This window comes from Thunnus maccoyii, chromosome 10, assembly GCF_910596095.1.
Source record: "Thunnus maccoyii chromosome 10, fThuMac1.1, whole genome shotgun sequence".
Classification (NCBI taxonomy): Eukaryota; Metazoa; Chordata; class Actinopteri; order Scombriformes; family Scombridae; genus Thunnus; species Thunnus maccoyii.
In genome coordinates, this window is record NC_056542.1 from 20,482,496 (window position 1) to 20,506,165 (window position 23,670).

At 44.4% G+C, this 23,670-nt stretch overlaps 2 protein-coding genes across 4 annotated transcripts; both read right to left on the reverse strand.

Moving 5' to 3' along the window:
* Window positions 1-759: 759 nt before the first annotated feature.
* Window positions 760-3,886, reverse strand: pigv (phosphatidylinositol glycan anchor biosynthesis, class V). Its single transcript, XM_042424854.1, has 3 exons — window positions 3,250-3,886; window positions 1,802-2,968; window positions 760-1,697 (listed from the first exon to the last, which is right to left on the reverse strand). Exons 1-3 carry the CDS (start codon window positions 3,316-3,318, stop codon window positions 1,410-1,412), a joined length of 1,524 nt encoding a protein of 507 aa, XP_042280788.1. The 5' UTR covers window positions 3,319-3,886; the 3' UTR covers window positions 760-1,409.
* A 1,713-nt stretch (window positions 3,887-5,599) lies between these two features.
* On the reverse strand, window positions 5,600-23,296 carry arid1aa (AT rich interactive domain 1Aa (SWI-like)). Of its 3 annotated transcripts, none has more exons than XM_042424853.1 (20): window positions 22,044-23,296; window positions 19,308-19,526; window positions 18,548-19,201; window positions 18,330-18,425; window positions 17,321-17,561; window positions 16,529-16,618; window positions 16,252-16,422; window positions 15,326-15,659; window positions 15,039-15,184; window positions 14,847-14,932; window positions 14,519-14,728; window positions 14,207-14,411; window positions 13,880-14,015; window positions 13,557-13,726; window positions 13,243-13,435; window positions 11,143-11,268; window positions 10,200-10,296; window positions 9,160-10,000; window positions 8,874-9,004; window positions 5,600-8,776 (listed from the first exon to the last, which is right to left on the reverse strand). In XM_042424853.1, exons 1-20 carry the CDS (start codon window positions 22,956-22,958, stop codon window positions 6,881-6,883), a joined length of 6,957 nt encoding a protein of 2,318 aa, XP_042280787.1. In that variant the 5' UTR covers window positions 22,959-23,296; the 3' UTR covers window positions 5,600-6,880. The 3 variants fall into 3 exon arrangements, with proteins under 3 accessions (XP_042280787.1, XP_042280786.1, XP_042280785.1); XM_042424852.1 differs by having other exon boundaries at window positions 13,557-13,720; window positions 13,880-14,033; XM_042424851.1 differs by having other exon boundaries at window positions 13,880-14,033.
* Window positions 23,297-23,670: the final 374 nt, after the last annotated feature.

The following is a 23,670-nucleotide window of genomic DNA, read 5'->3' on the forward strand; positions in this document are numbered from 1 at the left end:
TGCTAGCCTAAAGATAGACACCATAATTGCTTTTTGTAAAGAATATAGCAATAATAACACCCTGCAAATACGACATGCCAAATGTAGAATATTTTGCCGTCTGATGTCCTGACGTACCGTTCCTTCTTTGTGTACTGTTGATTTTGTCCTCCATCTCTTTCATTGGAGGCATATTGGGAAGGGATGTCTTAATGGCTAGTATGAACAGAAGAAATTATTACAGCCAGCAAAAATTGTTTCAATATACATATGGGCCTATGTGTAATGTTTTGAGACATGCTCGAAAAAATGTGTAACTTTCCTAACAGTTGGAGTTTGACTACCAGGCCAGTTCTCCGTGTGTATGTCAGTTGTGACATATTTATTTGTATTTGTCAAATTTGTTGCATGGGAATGTTAATGATTGCAACACATTATCAGAGTTGTAATTATTTGACTTCTGATCCATGGAGACTTAGTTATATTGACAGTATAAATTGAAAATAAAGGCCAAAGAAATGTAATCCTGTAAAATATAAAACTAATTAGACTGTTCAGCAGAGATACACCTTGAGAGAACTGTTCCATTATGAGGAGAGATGACTTTGCTCATGAAAAAGCCTTGCAGGTGTACATACACTATGTGTGAATCAATCTTTAAGGCCGTCTTGCCAATGCAAAAGGTTCTTTACTACAAAAACAATATACGGCAGTTTAACATTTATCACATAAAATATTAACTTTATAAAAAAATTAAATGAACTTAAAAGAATGCTTCAGTAAATTGAGGAAACAACAACTTTATTTTTTCATTCACATCCAAAAGCCCCAACATAAAACCTGGAATAATTATTCCAAACATGCAGTGCAATATTAAACAGAATAGTTAAAATTTCAATGCTCCAGCAAGAAATAAAAATATATTTTACCAGTACAACCACAGTTCTTCCCAAGATTTACAACCATACAGTAAACAGTCAAGTTTCAGTTGTACTGTACACAAGTTTGTTCTCAAACAATTACAAAGACATTTAACTAAGATGTGCAAATAAAACTTCTTGACTATTGCATGAATAAATCTGCATAAAAATGTAATGTTCTATATAGGACTGGGCAATATGAGAAGAATATGAGGCACAGCATTTTTCATACTTTACTTGGCTTTAGATTTGTTTTCCCCAAATAAAAGTTAGTGATTTTTCTTTTTTTAAATACAAGTGACTGACAAATTGTGCTATTTAAATAACCTATTATTTTCATGACAAATTCCTTTTAATGCTATTGCAACAAACAATTTACCAATCTTTGGTTTAACAAAAATCTACTGTTGATGTAGTGTAAAAACACCTGTATGTGGATTTATATAATTTGGAATAAAGCCCAATTCTACATAGAAAATTTGCATTTAATGCTTAGACTAATGTCTAAATTCAAGTCCATGGCAAGAAGTTACAATGCAGTGTGAGGCCCAGCACCCAGTAAGAGAAGAAGTATCCCAGTATGCTCTGTGTAGTGGGAGAACAAGTTTTAAAGTGTGGCAGCAGTGCAATGACGGGGTTTTGAGGTGTATGCTTGCATCCATTTCTGGAATGTGTCTGCATCTGTATGTTGGGCGTCGATGTTTTCCTTCGATGAAGAAGTGGCTCGTTGAGGAGGAGGAGATGAGCGCTTATCCAGAAGGGCACAGGAGACGAGGAGGCCATGAACCTGGTTAGAACCTAGAAATGCAGAGTTAAATGAGCAATGAGTGGAAATTAACAGTTGTTCATCACATATTTTATAAAACAGATTCCACAAGAAGCTTACAATGTGATTTCCTTACCTGCACATGCATGCACAAGGTCCCAAACACCAGGAGTACTGTTGAATGTACAATATACACAAACACTCTGGGGTTGAAGAATCCCGGTATGGGTTTGTCATGTCCTTTATTTACACCTGTCTCCCAAAGTCCAAGTCTCAGACACAGTTCTGGATTTGCTTGGAAATAAGCATAAGCTGCCATTACACCGAGAGTAGCCATGGGTAGAGCAAGAATAAAGTTTGGTATCTGCCTCAGTTCAAAGTAACGGAGGAAGCCCACATCCCAGTACACATCCTGGATGTGAGAATAAAGCAGGGGAAGGGGTCTCATGCACCAAAGGGGTGGAGGACTATTTTCATCTGGGACCCGGTAGCCCTTCCGTTCAGCCAGCGATAGAAGTGCAGGGGGGATCCGCTCTAAGGAGACTGATGGTGTACAAAACGTCCTATACCCATAGTACTGGAAAGCACAGAAGGGAAGGGCAATAATTGCAGTTCCCAGAAGAGAGGTGAGCAGGAGCCGGATGATGACCCAGATGTAGTGGAAGACTTTACTGTGGCCTTTTGTTGTTGTGCGATACACACGAATCTGGGAAATGGCGTGTAGTGATGGAAGATACAGCAGAAATCCTATGTTAACAAGACCGTTAGATCGTGCTGCAGTGGCTATACTGAGAGCCAGGCAGGCTCGGAAGGTGAAACCTTTCTCCAGGAGGAACAGGCCACCGAAAGTGAGCGCGGCAAACAGGCTCTCCGAGTACCCAGCGGTCATGAAAACATTTGCAGGCGTGACGCAGTAGAGCAGGCTGGAGAGCAGAGCGAGACGCCTGTCCTGCAAAACGATTCTACTGAGCGCGTGCAAGGCAACCACGCTCAGCAGGAAGAGGGCACTGTTCCCCAGAGCGACAGCCACCAGCAAACGCCCCCGCACACTCAGCCAGCTGCTCAGGGGCCACAGCAGCGTCTCCGCCAGGCCTCGGAGGATGACGGGGAAAAGGGGGAAGAAAGCAAAGTTGTGCTCATAGAGGTATCCCCTCTCGGCAATGAAGAGGAAATGCTCGGCGTCCCAGTGAGAAAGTCCGCCCAACAACCACTCCACTGCAGAGTCCAGGTAGAGAGGCTCCTCTGTCCGTGGGGGCCTGAATGCATCGGCATCATGGTCAGGGATGGCAGCATTCAAAACAGCCTGAAGAAAAACATGTTATTTATTACATATATTGCCTTTATATGCAGAGTTTTGATGAGAAACAAACTACACAGGTGTGCAGCCACTTAGAGCCACTTAGCATATGCAGTAACTTATGAATGTATTCCCTAGAGCATTGTTCATTATCTACCACACAAATATACTGTATATTACTGTCAAGGTGACTGAAACGTTCAGGGAAAAGTAATGTTAGTATGAGCTGGTAATGCTAGATTAGCAAATTTGTCACATTTACAACAGCCAACTTGCAAAAGACCTACCTGTAAAAACAGTGAGAGGCCCCTGGTAACTGTAGCAAACTCCAGAACTGCTCTGACATCCATAGTCATTGATTAGACAGACAAAATCTTGTTATGAGAGGCCTGAGCATCCTCGCTGCTACGAGACAGTCAATACTGGACTCGTCATATTTTCTATAAAACATAGCTAGCTAAGAAAAACTACTCGGTAAATGAAAGATTCTACAGTTTTCCGCATCGACATTGGTTTGAAAAATTTAAGAGAGGGTAAACATTGATGTTATTTGATAGCCAACCGTCTTCTAGCAGCGTTTGTTTTCGCTCAGGTGTAATCTTTGTCCTCATCCTGCTGCAGGCTGCTGCTGCTGCTGGATCGTTTCGAATGGTCGTGTCTAGATGGTTACCCTACATCTGCGACTCTCGCGAGATTTGTACCCGTTGTTTCTTCGTTGAGCGCGTTGTACAACATAATTATGTTTTATGATGTGACAACGCTGTGATTTAGGTATAGTCGTATTTAGGCACAAAAAAGTACTGGTTAGGCTCGGGGACAGATCATGGTATGGATTAAAATGATCACTCTCGCGAGATATTTCGCGGGTTTTCACGGTTCTGGGGTTACCATGCAGACACGACCGTTTCGAATGGCTCTTTTCACTTCCGGTGTAACCGCAAACCTGTTTAAAAAATAATGGTTCACGGGATGAAGAGTGCCCTTTTGTCTCGATTCTCCTGCACACCACACAAGCTTCATTTTCTTAGTAAAAGTACTATAGATTGTAATAAAGGTAATAGCATATTCCAATTTGTCTTTTATTGACCTAAATCTTATGCTACATTCATGTGCTCCTCGGATGGTCCCTATAGAGTTCAAGTCGCTCTTACGACTTCGGTGTGTTCATTGGCTTTTCAGTCATAATGTGGAAACAACGCTACAAAGGAGATGTGTTTTATTTTGTCCCAGACTTGTTGCTGCACCAGTACATTCATATCAGGGTTAATGCTAGTAAATGACTTTTCTAACTGATCTAGGTCGCTCTACGTGGAAAGCAATTGATGAGCAACGGATATTACAAATTACATGTGAGCAAAAGATTGATATGTAATACGTGAGTAAGAAGTTTCTTGCCATCAACCAAACATTTACTTTCGTCCGCCGTGTTTATGTGTATATGACGTCAACTTTCGGCAAGTCGTTTACCAAAATTTTCGCCGACTTTCCGACTTGAAGGGGCGTTCACGTGAATGAACCCAGATGGGAACTCATTTTTCCGATTATTCCGACACCACATGAATGCCACAGTATTACCTGTCCGTCTGCTCTGACCACGCTGTTCGCGATCACGTGACCATCTTCCTGTCCTCCAGCAGGCTGTGCTCCACACCGTCTCACGGACTCATGGTTTTATTCCTCATTCAAGCTTCAGTGAAAACACTATTCTGGCTTTACAATCTTAGTATTTTACATTTGATTGGCTCGGAATTAAGGTGAACATTTGACCATTTGTAGGTAATCTGAATCTCATAAATGTTGATTTAAAAGTGTTTTTTTCGTTTCACGTTTCGTGATACTGATACACATTACATGTGTATATAATAAGTGAAAATGTATATTAAGTTATTTGTGTTTGCCCCCTGTGAAGGTGTAAACTGAACTTTGTTGGAGCATAATGCGATAAATGTATGCAAAGAGAAAAAAGCCTTCAGTCCATGTTATGAAGTAGGGCTGAACCATTAGTTGAAATTTTATCACAATATGGCCTGTAATTTTCAAATCACAGGAGGTGCAATATTTGATAAAGGCAAAATGTGAGTCAAAATACCATTTTGAATTAAATATTGTGCTGCAGGGAGGCTCCTGGTCTACATATCATATTATGAAGATTTAACATCTTTGTTTGGTACAGATCCCTGCAAAAATCATACCATAATCATTTTCATATGTTCTTCAATTGAAATGAGAACAATGATGGAACAATTATCATTCCCTCTAACATCCCAAATCATACAGCAATTGCAGTATCAGTCAAAATAATTGCAATTATAAATTTTTTTCAAAATCATTCAGCCCTAATATAAAGCCTGTTAAAATGTGTAAAACTCACTGATGGTGTAAGTTAAAGGTAACATTTACGCATTGTTTTACTGAAACACAGAAACTGTAATAAAGGTTTTTGCAAACACAATGAATTCCATGTGAACATTAAGTCCACTGAATGGGACTATGTTTCCTTCAGGTTTCTTGAGGTGAAGATGCACATATCTCAGAAATTATGTTGAACCTAATCTTGTGAGAATTCACACGTTTGTTGATTTGTTTGTCCAGAAGAGATAATTATTCCAGAAGAACAAAACCATCAAACAGCTTACGAAGATTTAATGTACATTTATTCTTACCACGTGGAACATATAGTATAAAGATTTCATACTGAATAAATGATATTCATTGAGCCAAAAAAGGGAAAGGGAGGAATTTACATGTTGTCTTAGCTACATAGTCTGAAATACAAATATGCAGAATCCATGACTGGAGAAAAATTGTCAAATGTGTACTTCATCTAGTTTATTTTTGTTGTACCAGGAGATAACAGGTTTGAGCCGTGTCTGCCGTACTACGGAGCTGTGGAGCGACCAGAGGAGTGGGTCTAATCAGCAGGGACTGGAGGTCACAGACCAAACTCACATGTCAGCCTCCATCCCTCACCAATAACAAGTGTGAGAATAGTGACACAGACAGAGACAGACACAGAGAAAGGAAGTGTAATGTACAACATTATATATACACCACAGCAAAGCTGTATTTGAAGTTGAAAACCAGTCCTAAGAGGTGATTTCTTTTCATAAGGGTATTCATACAATCAAGGGATAAGAGGAGGTAAGGGTGTTGTAGGTTCTTGATACTTTGGGGAAGAAAGCCATTTTCTGTTTAACACCAAACTAAAATGACCTCAAAACTCTAGAAGAGCTGCATCGTCAGCTTCTGTGTGAAACGTGTGTTACAGAATGCTTACACTCAAGAGCAGTACGGTACAGAAAATGTCCTACAATCTACTGCACACTGCACAGGCCTCCCCGGTGAAGGTTACTATTGACAGCATTTAGTCTACTGTCGGGCTGACTGGTGATAATCCAACTACAGCAACTATAACCAGTAGGCCACTTGTCAGTCTGCTTCACCTCTGAACGTCAACCAGTTACAGACTCATTGTACCCTCCAGGGGAGAGCTAGGGCACACTGTGTCTCCCAAACTCACTGTAAACGAGACAGCAACTTTGGTTACAGTTTTTGTTTTTCAGCTATTTATTTATTTATTCATTTATTTATCTTTATTAAAAAGTACTTTCCCCCAAGTGCAGAACAGTCTCCCAACTGCGGTGCTCTGCTCTGTGTCATCCAGTTGGCATTCATGTTGCAAGTAGTGTCACTTTATGGGCATCTCTCTGGTTTGTAATCCACCACAGCTCTGCGATTACCCTCCTCGAGCAAGGACGGCCTGGGGAGGGCTCAGAGAATGGAATCCGAAGGATTTTCATAAATTAAAGACAGTCACTTGAACTTTCCTTGCCCTGTTGCACACACAAGCCAGGTTACCAGGGAAGAGGGGATGGGGATGAAACCCCTGAAAAGTGGAGCCACGGCTCCCTACAGCTGTCATGACTGGCCAATCAAAAAGAGTACATCACAGATAACATGAGAAACCAGCGAGTTCATTAGGGGAGACACTGAAAGGTCGAGGAGTCGGGACTCATGTAGTGTGAACTCTGAGTGGTTGTCCTCCACCTTGGCTAAGGCGTGCAGAGCCCGGGCAGCTCGCCGCATCATGTCCGGGCTTGTGGGCTCGAAGTGCATCCCCTGTAGGTGTAGTAGAGAGCTCTGGCTCTGCTGGAGCTGTGTGGCTGCGAGACTATCCTCCAGGAAGCCCAGCAAGTTGCCCACACTGCCCTTCTGAACAGCGATTGCTCGGGCTGCCATGGTATCACCCTGGGCGAGGTTGGCCAGTAGGACCACGGCCATCTCCCTGCAGACTGCAACCTTCCTGTCTCCGATTAGCCGTACGAGGTTCCCGTATAGCTTCTCCAACCGACTGAATGGTGGAGTGGCCAAGATGAGGTCCACATTGTTGTCTTGGATGCTTAGCTTGCTTAGCGTCTCCAGGACCAGTCTCTGAGGTGACAAAGCACTGTGGGGGCCCAGGGTGGGGAATGGGTCCTGGGCTTCTGCTGAGGGGCAGACAGCCCAGTGAAGGAGACCGTCCAACAGAGGCAAGCAGATGCTCTCAGGGTAGATGGAGAGGTCCAGTTGGCCTGAGATGTTCGCCAAAGTGACCAGTGTGTTCTCCCTCAGGAGCTCCAAGCAGTCCCACCACCATTCATCCCTTTGGCCCACTCCTTCATCTGAATCCTCGTCTTTCTCGTAGGTGAGTGGCGCCTGTTTGCGCTCAGGGTGCCTGTGGTGGAGCAGGATCAGGCGTCCCAGCAGAAGTAGCAGCCCTGGATGTTTGGACATCTCGTGGTCATTGCCTGGAACAAAGGAGAGACTGCGGACAATGTTGGAGATACAGATGCAGCGCCTGGCTAAAGAATCCTGCCAGTTGGCCAGAGCAATGAGCGGCCCTTCATCTTTACTGTGAGGCTCATCCTCCAGGATGGTGCTGGTCGGCTGTGCTTGCTGGGTTGAAGCACTGCCAAAGGAAGGAATGGGTCTGTTATTCTCCTGGTGACTTTTAGCACCTTTCTCAACTGTCTTTGTCTCAGAATCTGTTTTCCTCTTCTCCTCGGTGTCGGGTGAGGAGCTGGCCTTCTCTGACACGGGTGCTGCTGCTGCTGATTTCTCTGAGGAAGGTGTCTCTTTTGGCCCTTCTTCTTCATCCTGATTCTTCCTTTTCTCCTCCTCTGTTGGGAAACAATATTCCCGTAAATCTTCTTCTGGGACTCGTCTCCTCAGCAACATTGGGGGCACAGGTATTCGTTCTCGTGGTTCCAAGAAGTCCTTGTGGGGTTCGAAGTGGGTCTGAATGTGCTCTGTTGAGTCTCCCCCTCCAGCACTCCAATGCAGTAAACCACTGTCAAACTCCTGCAGTTTACCGTGATTATTGGCCTGGCCAGCCACAAATGGGTCTTTCTTTCGTACCACCTTTAAGGGAAACTTGTCAAACTTGCTGGCCTGTTTGGGTCTCTCATGGGCAGGTAAGGATTGCGATGAACCCGTCTGTTCAGATGAAGTACCCTTGCTCTTCCTGTCTTCATCTTCTGCCTTTTCATCTCGACCCCGAGACTCAGAGCACTGCTCTTGCACTTCCTCTTCTTTCACGTGAGCTGGCCTCTCCGTTTCCCGTTCCTCCTCTTCCTCCTCATCATCTTCTTCCTGATCCATGTCCTCAGCCCGTGGTTCCTCTTCCTCCGTGCTGTCGAAGTCTCGTTTCAAGGCATCAGGATCAAGTAGTGTCCTCTGGCCAGGGTCCCCCACCTCATACTCCCGCAGGATGCCGAAGATTTCAATGAGGCAGCGTCTGAAATACTCAACCACCAACTCTAATAGGCCGGGCAACTAAAGAAAGAGCAGAAATATAAAAAATGTTAGACACGACCACCAAGCAGAGTGTGCCATTATAAACCATCATTAAGGGCACTTTGTTAAGTCTCACCGTGTTGAGATCAAAGGTGGAAATACTGCTGTCATCATACAGGAGAATGTTGATGGTATCTAAGGCCCACGTACTCTCAGCCAATAGACCAGACTTTAATGACATCATGACTCTCCAGGCCTCCGGTGTTCCTAAGACGTTAAGACAAAAAAAAATAAAATTCGTACCAAAGTATTCTCTGAGAAACAACTTAGAACTGAGGCCAATAGAGGTGGACTATGCAACACTAGGCAGTGCTGTCAATAATATAATAATAATGATTCTGATATTTCTGGTTTAGTCATACCGATATCTTTCACGGTGAGTCTCCGGCGTGGTTTCAGGACAGGATGGGTAGCTTCTACAGAGCCCAGGGGAAAAGGCATGTCTCGCCTTATTAGAGGTGACTGCACTGGAGGGGGCACTATGTGTGATGCAGGCACTGGAGGGCCAGCCTTCTGCATCTTCATTACTCCGTGCATATAGGGAGATTTACTGGGTGATGTCCTGCTTTCCAAGGGGCGGGGCATGGAGGCTGGGCTGGACACCTGTGGAATGTGGTTCTGCACACCCTGAGGGGGCTGGTAGTTGGACTGTACGGAACGAGGCATAGGTTGACCAGGCCCCGCTGGACCATAAGGAGGCTGCCGCGGGCCCATCTGACCTGCCCACTGGCCATCGTGATTCATGCGCTGCTCTGATGACATCATCTCCTCTGAGCGGTTCATGCCAGGGTAACTGGGTCCCTGGGGTGGGCCCCCAGGGCCACCCTGCCGGCTAGGGTAGTTCTGATAGTTCATGTCTCGCGGTCCCTGCCACATGCCTCCCTGAGGACCCTCCGGGCCTGACTGCATCATCTGAGGGGGCATGGTGGGCTGAGCATTGGGCCCTGTTGCTCCCTGCATCCGTTCACGACCAAAGGGGAAGGGGAACTGATTGCCTGGGCCAGGGGGACGGCGATCAGAGCCAGGGAAGGGCCCACTGCCGCCGTATTGATTGTATGACTCCTGCTGTCCTGAAGAGGGTGCAGAGGCGCCTCCTTGCTGTTGCTGCTGCGGTGGTTGTTGTCCACCAGGGAAGGGCCCACTGTACTCAGCCTCATGACGTTTTGATGGAGGGTAACCCCCTTCCACAGGACGCTTGTAACTCTACACATAAGAGTTCAGGAGAAATATTAAAATGAGTACATGGGTTCACAATAATGAAAAAAAACAAATCTACTATATGATAGCAGCTCTGTCAAAGAGAACGGAAATATACTAAAACAGTACAAAGTAAAACTCTGATGTTGTCTGATCCCAGTGTATTGAGAATAATGAATTATTGTAGTGCAGATTGATCATTTACCTGTTGTTGCTGCGGGTACATTCCAGGCTGCTGATTTGGGTAGGAGCCAGTAGGGGGCGTTCCCTGTCCAGGATACTGATTACCATAGGAATCAAGCCTGCAAACATTATGCCTCGTCAGTTTGACCATGAAAATATTGTGCATCTCTCACTTACCAGATTAAGTCTTGGTCCACTGTTACACATGTACAGACAGACATATAATCAGCATTATGGCGGGTTTTGATGAATTTACGACCAAAAAACGCTAAATCGATAAAAGACATCCAGTTGTAAGTATGTCTTTTTGTTTACAGCTTCACCTCAATTATATTATACTAAACCTCCATCATATCTGTGTCCATTGTACAAATATGGTTCATTATTTTCCCCCCAAACTTGTATTGAATACCAAGTACAAATGTGAATTTTGAAAATAAATACATTGCCCTTTTTGTTAATTGTACTACTTAATAGTTGGGAAACAATACCCGCCTCAGACAATTAAAATGGGATTTACATATTTCAAATTCAAAGTACACTTAAAGCAACACAACTCTGTCTGTGCTTACATCACTGCATCCACATGCAATAAGGCCAAACCAAAGAGCTGTGGAAATCATGTAAAATTTGGGGTAAATATTTTTATCCAAGCAGGATGGCAACAAAATTCCTGATGTGAACATGTTCTGATGAATATTAGTCAAAATAATAAAAATCAGAATAATTTTAACTAGATTTTGTCTACAACTGGATCAAATATGTAGTCTTTTAACACTGAAAAACTCTCATCTATTTCCTGCATTTCTGAACCTTCTAAGACTCGCACATTATTTAAAATATATTCCAACACACATTAGGACTCACAAAAGCAATACAATTGTTTCATATGAAGAATGATCAGTTTCCAGTGACAGGAGCTTTAAGCCTAAGAAGCTTGGCAAATAAGTGCTATGTGAACTGACCGTGGCTGCTGTGGTGGGAAGCGATTTGGCGAATACATCCCCGTGTCGGCATTGGCAGGCATCATAGGGTTTGGCTGAGGAGCACCGGATCCCATGTTGCCTTCTGGGCCCATTCCTTGCTCCGATCTGGGAAAATCAGAACAATACACAGGATATGTTTTCACACACAGACATAAAAATGATGCAAAAGCTCATCAAAAAAGGATGATGTATTAAGATTACAACTTGAACACAAATACTTGGGATGTCAGTTTAATGTCAGCTACTTGCCAAAATACCCTGTGACTGCTACCAGTCATGTACAAGCAGGCAACTACTTTTTTTTTTTTTTTTTTTTTTTTTTTTAAAAAGGACCTATTTAAGACATTGAGTTTCATAATGTAATAGTAGCACAAGAGACTTAAAAAATGTAAGAAATTGCCAAACAAAATTAGTGCTATTAGTGGCACTCAGAAAAACATCAGGCAGAGTATTATTGGGAGCCATGTTGGTGTCAGCACTGTTTGTACAAGAACTGGCCAGTGAGAAGAAAACTACTTAACAAACGATCCATAACTTAAGATGTAGTCACTGTTGCAGGTTCTGTTTCTACTATACTCTGTCTGCTTTTGGGGCGAGTTTCTCAACCTAAATTTCGACACTGCTCAGGAGTTGGTACCAAATCCAAGTTCCAGGTACTCTCAGGGGGAAGGAATGCAACAGCTGGTTTGCAACATGACAAACACTGCAATTAATAATGCAGGACAAGTGTTTAGATATAAGCGTGTATTCTGATTCACAATATCTGCCGCCTGTTTTGCTGCCTTGTTTCACATTTGCCTGAGAAAACTGTAGCTTGTGTGCACAGTGTTGCAATTCCCAGTAACATTTCAGTAGCGTTGATATTTTCTAAATCATGTAACATATCTAGTAGTGAGCCATTTTTCCCCACAAAGTAGCAGAACAGTGCAAGCACACTGCTTTGCTATATTTTATTTATAAGATATATTATATTTTATTTATATATTTATTTAGAAAAACCCTTAGAAATGGCAGTTGGTTCTCCACCAGACTTTTCATCATCACCCGTCCATCTACAAATTCAGGAGAGAATCAAGCAGCGGGCTGTTTTAACAACTGTGTGGAGCAGAGAGCTATCCGGACCAGCAGCCGCCTTCTCTGACGGATGTACCCAGCACTGGAGACCTGGTAAGCAGGGTGGGAGCTGGTCTGAAGCCGGTCTTTTGTTCTCTCTCTGTTCCGTTCTGTCAACCTCTTACTGTGGGAGGAGCTCTTCTAGTAATTTAACAATACTGATGTTTACCAGTCATCACATCTAGATGTAAAATAAAATCTGTATTAGCATCACTTTTTCCATCGTTGTCTGCCCCACAACTGACCCGCTCTCGTCACACTCACCTACCAAACAGCGAACAAAGATGAATATCTGAAAAGTTCTAGTTTGAAAAACTGGAAACACAAGGCAGAACTTAGAACAAGATCTAACGAGTTCTTACAAGTACAGTCAAATATTTTGTCCTGAATTTTCAATCTAGACCAGAAGTTTTAATTTTAAAACTTTTTTTGTTAATCGTGATCCTTCTGTTGTCACAAAGACAAGTTATCTTATGTGAGTGGGCAACATTGTTTTTAATTAAATGAATAAATAAATAAATGCATAGCCATGTGCATGAATAAGAAATTATTTTTGACTGACTACTGTTTTGACTATGACTGTTTTTTAACTCACAGGATGGGCAGAGACAACACCAGTCACACGTGCACCACAGTCCAACCACATCTTCCTTTTTAAAAGTTGCACCTTTTTCAGATGTTCAACTGAATTTGAAGATTGTATTTTGTTCCTGTTTCCGCATCAAACCCATGACAGTAGATTGTAGAAAGCATAATTTAAGCTAAGTGTGTAAGAAGTCCATCCATCCTCTCTTAAAATTTGATCAAATGTAAACAATTTCAGTCCTGAAAATGATTTAGCAGACATACTTTTTCTGACCTGCATCGGGACTTTGAGGTTTGACAGATCATAAAGATAGCTGCTGATTATGATCCGTAGTGTTCAATGACCTTGAAAAACACCATCTACCATTCAATAATTCTTACCTCCTGTCGTAGCCTGGTCCGTAAGGATACTGCTGTCTGGGCCCCATTGGCATCGTGCCTATGGCCCCAGGCGGTCCTCTGTTGAATGGAGGCTGCTGCTGCTGCTGCTGTTGTTGTTGTGGCGGTTGCTGCTGCTGTTGGTCACCCACCCCACTGTTAGGGCCCTGGTTGGCAGGTAGAAACTGCTCCCCAACTGGAAATGGATTCAGAAATAAAATAAAGTCCATTTAGAACTAATTAACTGAGCAGTTAATAAAGGACGTCTTCGTTTCTAGGATAACGTAGTTGAGCTTTTGTCCATTCAGTGTGCCCACCTTTCCGCATGTTACCAAATGGGTCCTTGTTGGGTTCGTAGGTGCCCATGCGCCCTTGCATGTCTGGGGTGTTCATGCCAGACTGATAGGCGGAGTTGGGTGTCATGTTCTTCCTGGGGAAAGCGGGGTCACTACCTTCAGAGAAGGGGTCCTGCAGGTTAACGCTGCTCCTAGAAGAGAAGCAAAGGGGGGCAGGGGAAATAAGGAGATAAATGGGAGAGACGGAAGAAAATGCAAAAAGAAATTAGTTTCTCGAATTGTAATGTCTTTGAGAAGCTACAATCAATTGGTAAAATTTTGCAGAGGTGTTAAACGAGAGTCACCTAGACCCTGGTGGCATGGGGGGCATCTGGGTGTGAGGAGTGGAGGCCGGAGTAGGAGGTTTTAAGTCTCCTCCCTCAGCCATGGAGCTGCTGGTGGACTGGGGTGTCTGGGGACCCTGCAGAGAGCCTGACCCAGCTGTGGAGCAGAGGGACGCTTCAGTTTGAAATAAGAGAAGAACAGACAGAGATGGTACATGACATTAATGACAATGTAACACAGCGAGTTCAGTATTTTTGTTGGTTTTGAAGTGCATGGATGTGGGCTACTGAATCAGAACTGGACTGAAACGTGTTTGTTTGAGAAGATTGCATGAGTATGACTCTTACCTGGAGAGGGTGGCTGGACCTTAGCAGCTTGGTTCTTTTTGTTGTCTGTAAAAATCTCAGGAGGAGGGTCCTCACCGCGCTCAATTTTGCACTCAAAGGCGTACAAACACTGGATGTACTGCTTCTTCAAAGAACTAGCAGCACTGCTGGATGTACCCACATTCAGGCTAGTGGCCAGATCACGCCACTTCTTATTCTTATTCACCTGAGAGACACACAACAAGACAATTAGAAAACTGATTCAATAAAGGGGCAAGAAATAAATGTAATTTGCAGTAATAATGCAGTATTGTTTAGAAATGCCATATTAACCTGTGTCATGCCTCCGATCTCTTTAACCGACATATACAGCCGGAAGAGGTCGAGGGGTTTGCGTCCTACAGCGGGAAGGTTGGTCATGCCCATGGCTTTCTCTTCAATGAAGGCCAAATAACGGTCCACCCACATCTTCCTGTCCGGCTCAGGGCCTAACTCATACAGGCGCATTATCTTTTCATTGGTTGTGGTCGAAGAATTGGACTTCTGTTTTGCACAAGAGAAATGAGAGTCCAACTTTGAAATATGGTGAAACATTTTGCATATTTGTGATGTTTAGACTTTGAAAAATACGTTTATTACAACATATAGTAGTCAAAGTTACCTTAGATTTGGGCTCTGGTTTGGGTGTTCCACCCCCATCTACTTTGTTATTCATCTTATTGTTCATCTCTGGACTCGGGGCCATACCTAGACACACAAGCATAGAGATTAGAATAAAATCATTTCTTGAGCTGTGAAATAGCCACATTAAAGAAACACTAAAGCTAGGTGTAGTCATCTCTGTACAACTTACCACTTGAGTTATTGGCCATATTTGGACCCATGGGATAAGGTGATCCACCTTGAGTGTTCATCATTCCAGGCATGTTGTTCATGGGAGGGCCATAGGGTGGGCCAGAGCCCATCATGCTTGGAGACATGTTGGGGTAACCAGGCATCCTGGATGGAGGAAAACATAAATGAGCATCTAGTATTCACAAGTGACAAAGTATGGCACTGCCATCTCATATTTAAGCCCAAGTGAGAAGCCAATGAGAAGTCTTGCAAGGTGAATAAAAGGAGGATCCATCATAAACCAACCTGTTGTGCATGGAATTAGTGGCAGGGTGCTGCATGGCTGCGGGGTCCTGGGGCTTTCTGTTCATGCCTGGAGGAGGACACATCCCTGAGCCTACCTGGGGTGGCATATTGCCCATGTTAGGAGGCATATTAGGGGTCATGTTGGGACCCATGTTGGGTCCCATATTGGGGCCGTAGGGACGTGCCCCCATTTGATTCGGAGGCATTCTTCCTGGAGGCATGCCAGCATATGGTGGCCCCCCACCCTGGCCTGCCATGGGGTTCATTGGGCCCATGCCTGGCCCGGGGTAGTTGGCATTGGGCATGTTGCCATAGCCAGGTTGCCGAGGATAACCTGAGGATGATATTATATCAACAAATTATCAAAAAAAAAAAACAAAAAAAAAAATCAGTAATCACTTGGCTATAACTATACACTAGTCTGGAAAAATCCTCATTGCAACATATTATTTGTGAGTTCAAAAGTAAAAGCATTTTGTTATAACTATAACAGTCTTTTTGTTAAGAGCTGTGTGAGAGGCAGACTTTTCCCCTACAGTGTGCTAGCAGTGAGAGCTATGCACCCTGAGCAACAAGCCTTCGTCACAGTCTCAGCTCTACTGACAGGAGGCTCTGCTACATCAGCTGACTCTCTGCTTCACAGCTATTAATAGCAGCAACAGAGTCAGAGGGAGGGACCAGCGGTAGCATGGTATTCCTATGAGGCTAGGAGATATATTCCATAGGTCTGTCTAATGGGAAATGTACATGAGAAAACTTCATAAATAGATAGTGAATCAAGAAAACTTTTATAAATCAAACCTGAAGCTCAAAAATATCCACCATTACAATGAATCTTTTTACAAAATCACAACAGAATTTCCAGACAGAACAAAGTTCTCTCATCAAGTCAAACACCAACAGTGCCAACCCACAACTACACACACCTTGAGGGCCATATTGTCCTCCCTGCTGTCCGTAGCCACCCATGGAGTTGTTCTGCTGATATTGGCCCATCCCAGGATGCATCTGTCCCCCTGAGGACTGGCGTGGTGACAGTGCAGAGGCTGACTGAGGGGAGCCATACGGGGGCATCTGAGGGTTTCTCTGCATAAACCCTGAAACAGGGTGAGAGAGGGAGACGGTGCTCAGACTCAGATGCTACAGCAAACAATCTTGATGTGTTAATCTCTGTGAACACTTTGCTTTTAGGCTGCAGCATACCTCTGTCCTGGGCCATAGGAGACTGACTCATTGCAGGGTGTAGGCTCCCATCTGACTGCACACTCGATGGCCTAGGAGGCATCTGGGTCCCTACAGATGAGTATTCAAGTCAAGTTAGTGTCAAGGTACAATAGTGATATATCATGACTGGGTGAAGTATTGATGAGTTTGAAAGAAGAGTCGTGCTTTTAGCTACTGTGGTTAAATCATTTAAGGCCTAAGAATTTCCATTTTCAACTGAATGATCAACAAAGTTGAACCCAGAATATCAAAGAATCCTACCAGGTCTTTGACAGGTAGAAAATATTAAGAAGTCCTTTCTTAAGATGTATTTTGCTGACAAAACTAGAAAACGTGGCTAGCAAAAATACGTCCTGCCTAACATAAAACCATGTTACAACGTCAAAACTTTTGTAAGATACAATTTGAGAAAGAAATAAGTCATAAGAAAGTGTTGAAACAAGAAAAAACAAAATATACTGTATAAATAGTATCTGCTCGATGTGGAACTATGTTTTTGCTAGGGTTACAGCTACTTATGAGAGAATTTAAAATCAGGGCAATGTGGTTTCAGTTAAGAATTTAAGTTGATTTGTGGTTTGTTTTCCTTGTAATACAATAATCAATGCAAGAAAATTGTCATGACAAAAAGCAAAAATAATATGGCAAAATACTGAAAAAACATCAAATGATTGAAGAAATAATGGTCAGTAGTTTGACATTATGGTGCCTAAATTACAAAGTTTGTTACTGATCTTATGTTTCATTTCAGCGTGTGAGGGATCGGCCCACCTGGCATGTTGGCGGGTGACAGCGGTCCTGTGCGGGGCGTGCTGGCGCTGGCAGGGGAGCCAGCTGGGGAAGGCGAAGGCCCTCGGATGCCTGGCAGGTGGGGAGAGGTGTGAGGGGAGAAGGGTGACTGAGCCGGGTTGCTCTGCTCGCCCTGGCTGCTCGACACACCTGGCGTGCTCACACCAGGACTCAGGGCACCCTCTGCACCTGTGGGCAGGTCATCGATGGACCCTGACAGGTCCTGAAAACACATACAAGAAGAGCAAAGGCAGAGTTAACAGACACAATTTTTTTTTTAATGAAAAATAGAAAAAAAGACAATTTGTGACTTCAGAAGAATCAGCTCTAATACAGCATTTACATTTAAAAACAGATTAATTATACATTTTTTGTTTTTTATTATCATTGTTTAATTCATATACCGGCTGTAGTATTAGCATGTTGCAATACCCACGCTGGTGTTTAGATATGAGTGGCACACATACTGATACTACACACACACAGACCCAGAGGCCTTTGTCCTTATTTATCTTTTTCAAAGAAAAAAAAAAAAAAAGGAGTGCGCATTAGTGCTGGGGGTTGCCATGGTTACCAGGGTTTGTAGGATGCCAGCTGAGTCAGCATGTAGCAGCAGCCTTGCCATGTGATTTTAATACATAAACAAACTCCCTTGTATTCATCTCAGATGTACTGATTTACACAGCAGCTTTTCCACAAGCATCAGCCACACAGCTGTCTTAACAGCCACTAATGTACAGCAGCACATTAAGTCGAAAGTCGTCAAGGGACAGAAAGCACGGCAGCCACGGTACAAGCTTTTACAACATTAATAACTGGCACTCAAAGCAGCACAAAAGGGATTTCTAAATGCAATGAGCCTCATATTTTTTGATAAGCAGTAAAATAAATATGTCCTGTAATAAAAACCTCAAGGTACAAATAGAAAGCGAAAACACAGAGTAAAAAAGGCTTTCCGTGTTCCAGCAGTGATATAACAAGCATAACTGACCGGAAGGCTGGAGGGGCGGCCTTGGCTGTCCTCTGGGCCACTTTTAGGCTGAGTGGATGGCGGGGCGTTGGACTGAAAAGAGTCCTGGGATACCTCCTAAAAGACAACAGAACACAAGCTTAAGTGTGCTGCCAGAGATACAGGGAAGCACGCATGTGAGTACACACAGAGAAAGATAATTAAGTGTGATGAATATGATCCCAGACTGAGGGTGGTACCTGCTGTTGTGGAGGAGGAGGAAAGCGCTGATAAGGTGACTGTTGTGTTTGCTGCTGCTGCTGCTGCTGCTGCTGCTGCTGTTGCTGCTGCTGCTGCTGCTGCTGCTGCTGAGGGTTCTGCGGGTACGCTGCCGGCTGGCCCTGTGGGTGCTGGCTATGTCCCGGTGGCTGCTGTGGAGGTTGGGACTGTGCCTGCTGTTGCTGTGAGGGGGGCTGTTGAGGCCCCTGTGTGGATCCTGGGTAGTTAGACTGGCCCTGTGATCCAGGGGGAGCCTGGGAACTTGGCGGCGGGGCCTGACTGGGAGGGCCCTGCTGCTGGGCGTAGGGAGACTGGCCAGACTGTGGGGCTGAGGTTTGGGAATAAGGAGGCTGAGGCTGTGGGGGCCCTTGGGATGGGCCTGGCAGTGGCCCCTGGGACTGTGGGGGCATGTGGGGCTGCTGATAGGGGGCTCCTCCTTGCGTGTGTGGGACAGAAGTCTGCGGTGGGTGAGGCTGCCCTGGGTAAGGTGTCTGGCCACCCGGTTGTCCTGCTGGGGGCTGAGAGTAGGGGGTTTGCTGCTGGCCTGGGTGAGGAGCTTGACCAGGCTGTCCGTAATACGGTGTCTGGCCCTGAGAGCCATATCCTCCTGGTCCCTGCTGTCCATAAGATCCCATCTAAACAGAATACACAAGCACTTTGAACAAAACTGAAAAAAAGCACTGATAGAGGATGAAATGCATAAACTGAGTAGTAATTTATGAATATTATGCTGTGATGTACCTGTGGACCATACGGCATGCCACCCATGCCTCCAGGAGTGCGTCCTTGCATTCCCACTGGGTATCGCTGGGGAGTCGGAGGGCCATATCCCTGGCCAGGGTAACCGGGCCCCTGCTGCGGACCTGTGGGAGGCCCTTGCTGCGATTGCTGACCGTAAGGACTGCCTGCTCCATATGGTTGACCTCTCATTTTTACCATTGGGTCCATGGGACCAGGTGGCTGAACAAAGTGAAAAACACAAATAATACACCAATTAAACAACCAAATAACACATGTGAAATGTGGATAATTACAAATGGTGTGATTAACATCTTTACTTGATCTTATATAATTTAAGTCCATAAAATGCTTGGCTGCAGTGTTAAACTTCTGCAAAGCTAAAAGTGTAAAACAAACTTCAGTGAATGAGGAAATTGTGTTTTTTTCACCTTGTTTCCCACGGTCATTACTCTGATTTTTTTCACCTCACTTTGCCATAGTTTCGGAAGTCAACAGAGCTATATATATCTACTTTCAAATGGAGGGCAGTCTGCCCAATCTTAAACATATCCCAGCTGTGCTCCTGTTTTGAGCCTGGTCCAAGTAGATTTTTTTTCTCCCGGAGAAGGCAGTTTGGCTCTGGATGAATGACACCAGAAATGAAGGAAGTACTTTCACAACAGCCAGAGAGAGTGAAAAATGTACAAGAGCCTACTGGTCTATATATCCCAACAGTTATTACAACCAATCTTCAGATACTATGTCTAAATCCAAAAATGTCTCCAACTTAATGTTGCGTTACGCTCATACCTTACATTTAGAATACAATTATTCCCCTCACCTCCATCAAAACTATTTGGCACTAAAATATCAGGAATTGTATGATAATTTCAACAAAAGTATCCCCTTTCATTACATCAAGTGAATTCCCAGATGTGCACTTTGCTGGGAAAGAGCCTCCTCAGCTTAACAGTCTTTCACAAATAGCATGCAAAATGCCTTACATGACATTTTGCAGATCCAGGATAATTAAGTGAAATAAATAAGAGCAGCACATGGCTAATCTGCATAAGACAGAGAGGAAACTCCCTTGGTGGGTGAGAGATGGTGGACTGCCTTCTGATTGGCTTGGGGGGAGGATTGGGGGGGAATTCTTTGCAGTCACACAGTCAAAACTTGTGTGGCATGCCAGACACAGAATCAACACCGCACACATCCTCACACGCTGAGCTCAAATTTGTCTTTTGCTGCTGTGTAACAAGTTAAAAAATAGAACAGAGTGTCTATGAGTCTGTATTTCTTTTATCTAAGGAATATCAAGGGTAACAAATTAGGTGGTATGTAAATCTAGATAATTAATAGGACAGCAGATGTAGTAAACACTGTTGTTGTGAACATTAATTATAATGCTGTTAATGTGTTTTGGATTAGATAAAAACAACACATGGCACTTGAGCTGTCATATACAATTATACAGACTGCGGTTATCATGGAGGTACATTTTTTAAATCATCAAGCTACAGTTATCATGAAGGTACATTTTTTAAATCATCAAGCTACAAAGTATGAGACAGGCCTGGTTCTGGCAGTAATTTAACCCATGTTGCATATATGCTAAAACACACAGCTGGTAATTTGAGTCCCCCCCCCCCCCCTCCCCTCAGTATAGACAATATTAAATAAATTACAAAACCACACATTATCCAAGTATGTCCCAGTATCTCCAACACTATATGTTGAGTTGGTGGAGAAAACTGGAGCAGAAAAGAGGAGTGAAGCGAGCAGCAATACCTCTGGTGACCCTGTGATGAGTTAATGCTGTGTGTTCTTATCAGCAACTGTTGCCTTGCATCACATGTAATTATAAATGGCCATGAGCAGCGGATGAGGAGCCAATCAGATTTCAGCTAGCATGTCAACCCAAGACCAACTATCTCCTGGCTTTGACAGCAGGATTTTTACCTCCACAATTCAAATCCCAGTGCAAACTGCAATCTGCGGGCTGCAGCCACTCACTCATATGGCCGAGCTGACTTGTTTACAGGCAGCATGTGTGGGGGAAGCCCAGCAGCCTTTTTAGCAAAAGGGTTCTCATTTAAGCATTATATGATCAAAATGTAATCTTTTACATCCTTACATTACATCTTATGGTATTTTAAACTGGAGGGATATAAGAGATTTAACTAACCGTTAGGCTAATTCGGCATGCAACACATCCCTTCCCGTCATAGCCACACAATTATAGCTTATCGGGCAAGAAAACAATACAACGTGAACGTATAAGCGACTATCACAAGCTAATGTGTGAGAACATGCCGCCTTTTATATACTGTTATTTATACATAGAAACAGAATACAGTGTAAATTTAACGTTTAAAACGTGTATGAAAGCTATCGGGAGTGAAAAATGAGCCGTTGCTCGTCGGTGTGCATTTTCGCCCCGTTTTTCAAAGTCGGGCCTTCTTGGCTCTCCCTGAACGTCCTTAACGTTAACGTCGTTTCAACAACTTCCATCTTCAAACGGCTCTCATGTGTCGCTACACGCCTCCATAAATATGTTGAAAACGGCCGTTATTTAACGGTTAAGTGTAAAAGGAAGACAGAAAAACACACATACACACGAGAGGCAGCCATTTTAGAGTCTTTGCGAACTACTAGCAGACAATGGCTGGCCTGCTTCGTTGTGAAGTAGCTAGGAGGAGGGAAGGAGACGTGAGAAAAGCCCACATGATGCTCCTGTTATAAAGTGATTTTTACCTGGTTTCTACCTAGCGGCTGCCCGGCACCTCCCGGGCTCATAGGCGACGGGTGATGGCTTCTTTGTTGCCAGCCCGGATTGCTCCCTCCATACTGGCCGCTGCTACCCATGTCTTTACTGGCTCCCTCTTGGTTGCTGTAGTCGCCGGACGGGTAGTTTGGATATCCCCGCGTCGAGCTGGGGGAGGTGAGGAGCTTGTTGAGTGTCGGCGTGGATGTAGGTTGAGGGTTTCCAATGTTATATCTCTGGTTACTGTAAGATCCAGCCATCGCCGTGGGTCCTCCCGCCGCCGCCGGTGGTGGTGGCTGCTGCTGCTGCTTAGCAGGCTGCCCCCCAGCTGTCGGCGCCGGGGTACTGCGAGGGGAGTTCATGGCGTATGTTTGCCCGGGATAGGGAGTCCTGTTCGGGAATGGGTTGTAATTGTTAAACTGGTGGTTTGAAAAGCCATGTTCGTGTGAGTTAGGTTGATACGGGTCCATCATGTTGCTCGACTGCACGGCCGGACCCGCAGCAGCTGCCATGCCAGGGCTTTGTTGTCCGCCATGTTGATGAAAAGGGGCCCGACCGTAGTGCTGGCTGTATCCGTACGAAGGTGGAGGGAAAGCGGGGCCGTGGTGGTGCACCAACCCGGGGTGGTTATTCCCCTCCGGTCCGACAGAGTCATTCTGGTTATTATTGTTAGCCCTGGGCGGGTTCCCATTCCCGTTCTTCATCTCAGGCTCCCCTCCTCCCCCTGCATTTCCACCGTCGGTCCCGTCCTGCGGCTCCCCCCGGCCCGGCGACCCGCTGTCCAAACCGGGCTGCTTTTTGTCCGCCTGCTTCTCCCCCGGTACCGACTCCTCCTTGGGGTCTCGATCCGGCTTTTTGAGTTCGGAAGGCGGGCTAGTGTTAAGAGTGGCGACCTGAGCGGCCATGATATTACCCCCCCCACCTCCTCTCTCCCTCTCTCGGCGAGTCAGTCACAATCAAAAGCTAGCATTGAATATAAATAATTGTTTATAACCATTTATCCTTGTGCCGATTCATTCCCACCCCCTCAAACCGGACCGAACCCGGCTGCCATCCCCCCGGTTCCGGTTCCGTAAATGGGTTAGAGAGATGATGGAGGCTCCATACAATGCGTAAAAAAAGCGACAGAAATTGTTGTGGGAGTTGTGTTAGTGAGCCCGGGTAGAGGCAGGGAGCGAGCCCAACCAACACGAGGCTCCGCTAGATACAGCCATTTTACTGAGCCGCACAGATGGCCGCAAAGCATGGACTGGATCCCCTTCACAACACGGACTGGATTCTTCTATCTTACAACATCACATTGTCTTTTTTCCCCCTATAGGTGGAATATTTTCTCCACACGAGGAGTCTAATGTTCACACAACTCATAAATGTTGTGTTACCAACATATCAAAACAATGCATTTATAAATAAATAAACCACCCAAGAGGATGTGCATTATAAAAAAATATATGCATGGTGAATTTATTGAGTGAGCTGTGCAAAAGGGAAACCAATTAATTCATGAAATATATAAATTTCAAAGTGTCTGTGTGCACACATGTGTAAAGAGCTGTGCAGCGCACATTGCAAGATGAGAATTAAATGAAAGAGAGGGGAGGGAGGGGGACTATTTGC